Genomic DNA, 9,501 nt, shown 5'->3' with positions numbered 1-9,501 from the left:
CTTCCTTCCTTCCTTCCCTCTTTCTCTCTCTCTCTTTCTTTCTTTCTTTTCTTTCCTTCCCTTCCTTCCCTTCCTTCCCTTCCTTCCGTTCCTTTCCTTTCTTTCCTTTCTTTCCTCAGGATTTTCACTCTTGTCGCCCAGGCTGGAGTGCAGTAGTGCGATTTCAGCTCACTGCAACCTCCGCCTCCTGGGTTGAAGCGATTCTCCAGCCTTAGCCTCCTGAGTAGCTGGGATTACAGGCGCGGGCCATCCCACCTGGCTAATTTTTTGTATATTTAGTGGAGACATGGTTTCGCCATGTTGGCCAGGCTGTTCTTGAACTCCTGACCTCAAGTGATCTGCCTGCCTTGGCCTCCCAAAGTGCTGAGATTACAGGCGTGAGCCACCACGCCCAGCGGTCAGCTAGAACTTTCTAGTCAAAATTGCAAACCCCAGTTGTAGTGAAACAGTTTAAAATAAAGATAGAGGAAATAATTATTCGGCCGTGCCCGGTGGCTCAAGCCTGTAATCCCAGCACTTTGGGAGGCCGAGAAGGGCGGATCACGAGGTCAGGAGATCGAGACCATCCTGGCTAACACGGTGAAACCCTGTCTCTACTGAAAAAAATACAAAAAACTAGCCGGGCGAGGTGGCGGGCGCCTGTAGTCCCAGCTACTCCGGAGGCTGAGGCAGGAGAATGGCGTGAACCCGGGAGGCAGAGCTTGCAGTGAGCTGAGATCCGGCCACTGCACTCCAGCCCGGGCAAGAGCGAGACTCCGTCTCAAAAAAAAAAAAATAATAATAATAATAATTATTCAAGGCTATTTTCAAAATCTATGAGACTAATTACATATATAAGATATCATTTCTGTAAGACAAAGTCATTTACTTAAGGAGTTGGTGACTTTTACTAGAGTCACTGGTCAGTGTTTCTGAGAGCTTTTGGAGACCATGGAAAATTGCTGATGTGTGACTCAATTTTTATTTTTGGAAAATAATAACAGATATTCATATCCTTACAATTCATATGAACAAATGTTAACCTTTTGTGTATTTGCTTCAGATCTTTTTTTACAATTGAAATAAACACTGTAGATAAGGTTATGAAGTACCATTTGAATCCTCAGTTCCATTCTCCCTTCTTCTCAAAAGTAACCCCTATCATGAATTTGATGTCTTTCTTTCCAGTCACTGTTTTTTTACTTGTACTAATTATATATGCAGTCATAAACCATATGTAATATTTGTATTTATACAAATAGCATTGTGCTGCAGGTATGTCTCTGCAGTTTGTATTTGAAAACTGTCCATTTATTACATATAACTTTTATTTTTGCATTGCTATTAGTCTGTCATTTCTATATACAACGTTATATTTATTGATTCCACTTGTAACCTCTGAACTGTTTTGTTTTTCTCATTACCAACAGAGAGATGAAGAAGGTTAAGAACTTCCTCACAAAAGTCTTCTTATGTAGGAGAATTTCTCTACAGCAGGGTTTCTCCACCTCGGCACTACTGAGATTTAAGGCTGGTTAATTCTTGGTTGTGAGGAGATATCTTACGCATTTTAGAATGTTCAGCAGTATCCCTGGCATCTACTCACTAGACGCCAATAGTACCTTTCCAATTGTGCCAACCAAAAATGTCTCCTGCCAAACGTTCCCTGTGTAGCAAAATCACAGCTGGTTGAGAACCATTATGTTACTTGTGTGTACACAGAAGTGGAACTGCCGGTTCAAGTTAAAGTCTTTTTTTTTTTTTTGAGACAGTCTTGCTCTGTCACCCAGGCTAGAGTGCAGTGGTGGGATCTCAGCTCACTGCATGCTCTGCCTCCTGAGTTCATGCCATTCTCCTGCCTCAGCCTCCCGAGTAGCTGGGACTATAGGCGCCCGCCGCCACGCCCAGCTAATTTTTTTTTTTTTTTTTTTTTTGTATTTTTAGTAGAGACGGGGTTTTGCGGTGTTAGCCAGGATGGTCTTGATATCCTGACCTCGTGATCCACCCGCCTTGGCCTCCCAAAGTGCTGGGATTATAGGCGTGGGCCACTGCACCCGGCCCTTAAGTTAAAGTCTTAAGATACTCTTACTCGTACAGTTTTAGGCAGGATTTTTTTTTTTTTTAATTGTTGCTCCTGTTATGAGGGACCTTGGCCTAGACTAGCACTGGTTCTATAGTACCAGGAGACACTAGAGAGAACATTGAGATTTCAGTTTGNTTTTTTTTTGAGACAGTCTTGCTCTGTCACCCAGGCTAGAGTGCAGTGGTGGGATCTCAGCTTACTGCATGCTCTGCCTCCTGAGTTCATGCCATTCTCCTGCCTCAGCCTCCCGAGTAGCTGGGACTATAGGCGCCCGCCGCCACGCCCAGCTAATTTTTTGTATATTTTTAGTAGAGACGGGGTTTTGCGGTGTTAGCCAGGATGGTCTTGATATCCTGACCTCGTGATCCACCCGCCTTGGCCTCCCAAAGTGCTGGGATTATAGGCGTGGGCCACTGCACCCGGCCCTTAAGTTAAAGTCTTAAGATACTCTTACTCGTACAGTTTTAGGCAGGATTTTTTTTTTTTTAATTGTTGCTCCTGTTATGAGGGACCTTGGCCTAGACTAGCACTGGTTCTATAGTACCAGGAGACACTAGAGAGAACATTGAGATTTCAGTTTGAGAATGGGTTGGAGACTGCTGTATGGATGCCTGTGTCCTCAACCTCCCAACCACACTAGACTGCTTTCCCTGAACAGATTTTCTGAATTTGGGCATCTGTCTTTTATTATGATTATTACTATTACTATTATTATTATTATCATCATTATTTGAGGCAAGATCTTGCTGTGTCACCCAGACTGGAGTGCAGTGGCACAATCACAGCTCACTGCAGACTTGACCTCTTGTGCTTAAACAATCCTTCCACCTCAGCGTATTGAGTAGCTGGGGCCACTGGTGTATACAACTCACTATGCCTGGCTAATTTTAAAAAACTTTTTGGCTGGGTATGGTAGTTCACGCCTGTAATCCCAGCACTTTGGGAGTCTGAGGTGGGGGGATCACGAGGTCAGGAGTTTAAGACAGCCTGATCAGCATGGTGAAACTCTGTCTCTACTAAAAAGTAAAATACAAAAAATTGGCCGGGCATGGTGCGATGTGCCTGTGGTCTCAGCTACTCGGGAGGCTGAGGCAGGAGAATTGCTTAAACTCGGAAGGCGGAAGTTGTAGTGAGCTGAGGTCACACCACTGCACTCCAGCCTGGGTGACAGAGTGAGACTCTGTCTCAAGAAAAAAAGAAAAAAAATTTGTTTTCTTTTGAAGCAGGATCTTTTTCCGTCACCCAGGCTGGAGTGCAGTGGTACAATCACCACTCACTGCAGTCCCGACCTTTTAGGCTTAAACAATCCTCCCAGCTTAGCCTCCCAAGTAGCTGGGACCATAGGCACATGCCACCATGCCCGGCTAATTTAAGAAAAAGCTTTTGTAAAGGTCCTGTCTCCCTATATTGTCCAGGCTGCTCTCGAACTGTTAGTCTCAAGCAGTCATCCTGTTTCAGCCTCCCAAAGTGCTGGGATTACAGGCATGAGTCACTGCGCCCAGCCTTAAAATTTTTTTGTAGAGATGGGGTCTTGCTATGTTGCCCTGGCTGGTCTCAAACTCGTGAGCCCAAGCGATCCTCCTGCCTCAGCTTCCAAAAATACTGGAATTATAGGGATGAACCATGGCGTCTGGCTGGGCAACTGTCTTTTAAGGTGGAGTAGATGAAAGAGAGAGAGCAAGGGGGTTTTATTATTTTTTTAATTTTTGGTTTGAGAGAGGGTCTCACTCTGTCACCCAGGCTGGAGTGCAATGGCGTGATCTCGGCTCACTGCAACGTCCACATCCCGGGCTCAAATGATCCTCTTGCCTCAGCCTCCCAAGTAGCTGGAACTACAGGCATGCACCACCATGCCTGCCTAATTTTTGTAGAAACTGGGTTTCGACATGTTGCCCAGGCTGGTCTCAAACTCCTAGACTCAAGTGATCCGCCCTCCTCAGCCTCCCAAAACGCTGAAATTATAGGTGTAAGCCAGTGTGCCTGGCCTTAATGTTCTGATATAATGCTTAGAATGTAGGGTGCCCTCAATAAATATTTTTCGAGTTAATCTTTGGGAAGAATGAAGATGAGGTTTAAGGGGAAAGGCAGCTGAGCTCTGTCATTCCTCTGCCTTTGAATTAAATCACTGAATTCAACACTACTGTGAGGAGGTGGAAAAGGGCTAGGAACATTGTGGAATGAGTCAAAGTTTGAAATGTCATTCTAACCTTCTCTTCTGGTAGGACTCAACAGTAGCCTTCCTTGAGGACCTGCCTTTCCCATTTGCTGCCTGAAGTTAATGTTTCTTGCTGGCCAAATCAGGGACATGCCGGCATTGTAAGGGCTGATTATCTGATCCTCTTACTAATTTATTGGTTGGGGTGGGGTGAGCAGGGAGGAAAAGGGATACCTTGGTTTTTCTTTTATGGCCCTTTCAGCATCTCAAGTCATAGCCCATATGCCTCCTTTCTTGTTGATCCTTCTTCCTATAGCTTTGTTTTGTTTCCCCTTATAGTTCCCTCTTACGCTTTTCATCTCCATCCCCATTCCCACCCACTGCCAGGGGGCTTGGGTTCTGAGCTGATGGGGTACCCCCCTCTACAGAGCGGGATGAGTGGGTGTTCCGGCAGGGATGTGGTCATTGACGGCCAGTGAGGGCGAGAGTACCACTGCCCACTTCTTCCTTGGAGCTGGAGATGAAGGGCTGGGCACCCGTGGAATAGGCATGAAGCCAGAAGAGAGTGACAGCGAGCTCCTTGAGGATGAGGAGGATGAAGTGGTAAGAATGGGGAAAATGATGTAACTTGGTGTTGGAGCCTCTGTCCTCAAGAGTTAAGATTCTATTGGTTGGAGATACCTCTCTGTTCTTTCCAAATGCATAGACTCCCTGTCATAAACAGGCCCTATCCTGGTTTAGGGGAGGCAGTAGAGATTAGTTAGGTTGCCTCTCTTAGAAACCCCTGGCCTGGCCGGGTGTGGGTAATCCCAACACTTTGGGAGGCCAAGGCAGCCGGATCATTTGAGGTCAGGAGTTCGAAACCAGTCTGTCCAACATGGTGAAACCCTGTCTCTACTAAAAATACAAAAATTAGCTGGGCATGGTGGTGGGTGCCTGTAATCCCAGCTACTCGGGAGGCTGAGGCAGGAGAATCACTTGAGCCCAAGAGTTGGAGGTTGCAGTGAGCAGAAATCATGCCACTGCACTCCAGCCTGGGCGACAGAGTGAGACTCCATCTCAAAAAAAAAAAGAAAAAAAGAAACCCCTGCCCTTAGGATCTTCCTGTTGTCTCACGGTTGTTGGTTCTGTAGCTCTCCTGCTTGAGCACGTATTTCCTACTGTGGAAAGGCTCCTATTCTGTAGGCAGTTGGAATCCCTAGCTGTGCCCCAACCTGGATCAAAGTTAGGAGGCACTGTTTATCCCATAGGTCCAGAGTCCTGGCAAGAAACTCTGTGCCCTAAGAAGATAAGACAGTGTTCCCAGAAGGGGGTGATATTGGTGGGAAGTTCTTGAGCTTCTGATAGCACTTCCTCTCTGTAGCCTCCTGAACCTCAGATCATTGTTGGCATCTGTGCCATGACCAAGAAATCCAAGTCCAAGCCAATGACTCAAATCCTAGAGCGACTCTGCAGATTTGACTACCTGACTGTTATCATTCTGGGAGAAGATGTAATCCTTAATGAACCTGTGGAAAACTGGCCATCCTGCCACTGTCTCATCTCTTTCCACTCCAAAGGTTGGGGTTTGGGAAGGAAAATGGGAAGGAATGGTGGTGGGAATACTGGTTTGGGACATGAGGTTCTTATTGTCTTATTTCCTTAGTAAAGAGCCGTCAGCTACTTGTGACACACTAGAGAATGGTGCCAAGGAGTTTGCTTTCCCTACATCTTGGAGAAGTTGCTGGGGATTTAAAGCCTATAGTCTAACCTCAGGACAACTCTTAGGATCTCTGGACAGAATTGGGTCTCTGGAAGGACTGTAAAAATAATTTCTGTTTTACTTTTTCTTGATAAATATCCTAGACTTGGGGAGCTGGGCAGAAGAATAAGTGATGGCTTGAATGGGTAGCGGAGCTCAGTGACAGCTAGTCGCTATAATATGTCTTTCTATCTCTCTTGCTCTTTTCTCGTTCTCTTTCTCTTCCTTTCTTTGGTCTCTTTATTTTGTGTCTCCATTCCAGGCTTCCCTCTGGACAAAGCTGTTGCTTACTCCAAGCTTCGAAACCCCTTTCTTATCAATGATCTGGCCATGCAGTATTACATCCAAGATAGGTATAACTTCCTGTTGACCAGTGAGATGGGCGGCTTTGGGATCATGCATGTTCAGGGAACCCACTCTGAGAGGGGCAGAGTCAAACAAACATGCCTAATTTTTGTACCATAATTTTGTGCCCTGGTGTCTTTTAATCATGTGCAAATGAAATCCCTAGCCTCTCCCCTTAGTTACTCCCACCTCTCCCAGCTATTTTATTTGGGGGTGACAGGAGGGAGGTGTACCGGATCCTGCAGGAAGAGGGTATTGATCTGCCTCGATATGCTGTGCTCAACCGTGATCCTGCCCGGCCTGACGGTGAGTACCTGGCCTGAGGGAGGGTTAGTCCTGCCTTTCCTTGCTTTCTATGACTTAGCCACGTTTCCATCTTCTAGACATCTCCTATATACCACCTATCTATGTGGGGTTTTGGTTATTGGATTATGGGTGGGGTTAGAGCCATAAGTCTTTGGACAGAGTCTTGGACCTGTTATATAGAGATTTTACCTCATCTATTACAAAGATATAGTCATAAAAATTTGAGGGTTATAGAGATGAAAACCTGGGGAAATGAGAATTAGTAACATTCCATAACCATAGGCCATAGGAATGACCACACACCCACCTTTCAGAATGCAACCTGATAGAAGGTGAAGACCAAGTAGAGGTCAATGGAGCTGTCTTTCCCAAGCCCTTTGTGGAGAAGCCAGTGAGTGCAGAAGACCACAATGTTTACATCTACTACCCCAGCTCAGCTGGAGGAGGAAGCCAGCGTCTCTTTCGTAAGGTAGGGGAGACATTTGAGCATCTGGAGAGTCAGAGAGGTAAAAGGGCAAGGATGAGGTTGTGGGGAAGGAAGATGGAGAATTTGGGGACAGAATAGAGAGTTGAGACAACATTGTTTTTTCTTCTTTTTTTTTCTCTTGAAGATTGGCAGCCGAAGCAGTGTTTACTCTCCTGAGAGCAGCGTCCGAAAGACGGGATCGTACATCTATGAGGAATTTATGCCAACAGATGGCACAGATGTCAAGGTTGTGGTGGATACAGGGATTTAAGAGGTTACAAATGTCTGGGTGGGGATGGGGTACTTGGGAAGCAGGTGAAAGTATGTGGGGAGGAGGTCCTAGAAAATAACATGATGTGAATGTGATTGGCTTTCATATTCAGGTGAAGATAATGAGTAGAGGATTCAGACATTCACATTTTCACTATCAGAGCAAGGGCAAGGCTGACTTAGAAAAATGGTATAATGTTGGTAAATTATTTTTTAATAAGGACTGTCTGACAGTAGTGGAGTCCTGAGGAGAAATTGGTAATGATACTTGAGTAGGGCTCAGTAGGAAAAATGTTGGTCAGTCCCCTTAATGCTCAGGATTTGTTGGTTTTGTTTTTGTTGTTGTTGTTTTACTCTGAAACTAGTCTACAGACCTAGTGCTCATATTGTCTTCTTATATACAGGGTGAGCTGTGAGCATACTCAGTGATGCTATGTACCTGCAGGTGTATACAGTGGGGCCAGATTATGCCCATGCTGAAGCTAGAAAGTCTCCAGCTTTGGATGGGAAGGTTGAACGAGACAGTGAGGGGAAAGAGATTCGATATCCAGTCATGCTGACTGCCATGGAAAAGCTGGTGGCCAGGAAAGTCTGCGTAGCTTTCAAGGTAGAGGAGGGCCCAGGGAGGTTGCGAAATGAGGGAGAAAGGAAGGAACAGGGGTCCAGGAAGAGTAACTGTCTTGTTCTCATCTTTCTTCTTTTCCTTGCAGCAAACAGTTTGTGGGTTTGACCTTCTTCGTGCCAATGGTCATTCCTTTGTGTGTGATGTCAATGGTTTTAGTTTTGTCAAGAACTCGATGAAATACTATGATGACTGTGCCAAGATTCTGGGGTAAGAGACATAGTGGTCTATGCTGGGGAGAATGGGCTTACAGAAGAATATTTGAAAGTTTTTGCTTTATTTTAAATATCATAAAGATGATTTAAAAGTGAAAAAGCAGGCCAGGCGCGGTGGCTCATGCCTGTAAACTCAGCACTTTGAGAGGCTGAGACAGGTGGGTCACCTGAGGTCAGGAGTTAGAGACCAGCCTGGCCAATGGGGTGAAACCCTGTTTCTACTAAAGATACAAAATTAGCCAGGCATGGTGGTGCATGCCTGTAATCCCAGCTGCCAGGGAGGCTGTGGCAGGAGAATCGCCTGAACGCAGGAGGTGAAGGTTGCAGTGAGCTGAGATCGTGCCATAGTACTCCAGCCTGGGCAACAAGAGCGAAACTCTGTCTCGATAAACAAATAAATAAATAAATTAATTAAATAAAAATAAGAAAGAAGGGGCTCCTCAGGCTCCTTGCCTTTCTAACACTGCCCCTCCAGAGACCATTGTTGTTACAAATTTTAGACATAACAATTTATCTTTTTCTGCCATATCCAAGCTGTATTTATTTTACTAAATGTGATCATACTATAATACTGCTCTGCAACTTGACTTTCCAAGAAATTTGTCACATAATGTATAAACCATTCAAAAATATATAAGGAATGATGACTATAGTGAGCATCTATGTATTCACCACCTAGCTTATGAAATAAAATGTTAGGAATATAGGCCGGGCACGGTGGCTCACGCCTATAATCCCGGCACTTTGGGAGGCCGAGGCAGGTGGATCACCTGGGGTCAGGAGTTTGAGACCAGCCTGACCTACATGGTGAAACCTCATTTCTACTGAAAAGACAAAAATTGGGCAGGCTTGGTGGCTTCCGCCTGTAATCCCAGCACTTTGGGAGGCCGAGGTGCATGGATCACTTGAGGTCAGGACTGGTGAGACCAGCCTGGCCAACATGGTGAAACCCCGTCTCTACTAAAAATACACACACAAAAAAATTGGCCGGCATAATGGTGGGTACCTGTAATCCCAGCTACTTGAGAGGCTGAGACAGGAGAATCACTTGAACCCTGGAGGCGGAGATTGCAGCGAGGTGAGATCATGCCACTGCACTCCAGCCTGGGTGACAGGAGTGAGACTCCATCTCAAAACAAAACAAAACAAAAACAAAGAATTAGCCATGGTCAGGTGGGCCCCTGTAATCTCAGCTGCTCAGGAGGCTGAGGCAGTAGAATTGCTTGATCCCAGGAGGTGGAGATTGCAGTGAGCTGAGATCATGCCATTACACTCCAGCCTGGGCAACAACAGTGAAACTCTGTCTCAAAAATATATAT

The 9,501-nt window shown here is 45.6% G+C and overlaps 1 protein-coding gene across 1 annotated transcript in view; it reads left to right on the top strand.

Annotated features, from left to right (window-relative positions):
• The first annotated feature begins 4,671 nt into the window (after positions 1 to 4,671).
• The window catches only part of LOC108520909 (inositol hexakisphosphate and diphosphoinositol-pentakisphosphate kinase 1), a 28,599-nt gene continuing 23,769 nt past the window's right edge, over positions 4,672 to 9,501 (top strand). Inside the window, exons 1-8 of the mRNA XM_017860463.1 lie at positions 4,672 to 4,820; positions 5,581 to 5,776; positions 6,221 to 6,311; positions 6,524 to 6,609; positions 6,924 to 7,078; positions 7,221 to 7,322; positions 7,791 to 7,952; positions 8,056 to 8,177. Coding sequence (XP_017715952.1) covers positions 4,674 to 4,820; positions 5,581 to 5,776; positions 6,221 to 6,311; positions 6,524 to 6,609; positions 6,924 to 7,078; positions 7,221 to 7,322; positions 7,791 to 7,952; positions 8,056 to 8,177 — 1,061 coding nt within the window. The 5' untranslated portion in view covers positions 4,672 to 4,673. The remainder of the gene's footprint in view (positions 4,821 to 5,580; positions 5,777 to 6,220; positions 6,312 to 6,523; positions 6,610 to 6,923; positions 7,079 to 7,220; positions 7,323 to 7,790; positions 7,953 to 8,055; positions 8,178 to 9,501) is intronic.

This window comes from Rhinopithecus bieti, unplaced genomic scaffold (genome assembly GCF_001698545.2).
Source record: "Rhinopithecus bieti isolate Rb0 unplaced genomic scaffold, ASM169854v2 scaffold_56643, whole genome shotgun sequence".
Taxonomy (NCBI): Eukaryota; Metazoa; Chordata; class Mammalia; order Primates; family Cercopithecidae; genus Rhinopithecus; species Rhinopithecus bieti.
Note: the sequence above shows the minus strand (reverse complement) of the source record. Positions and strands in the feature narration are given on the sequence as shown.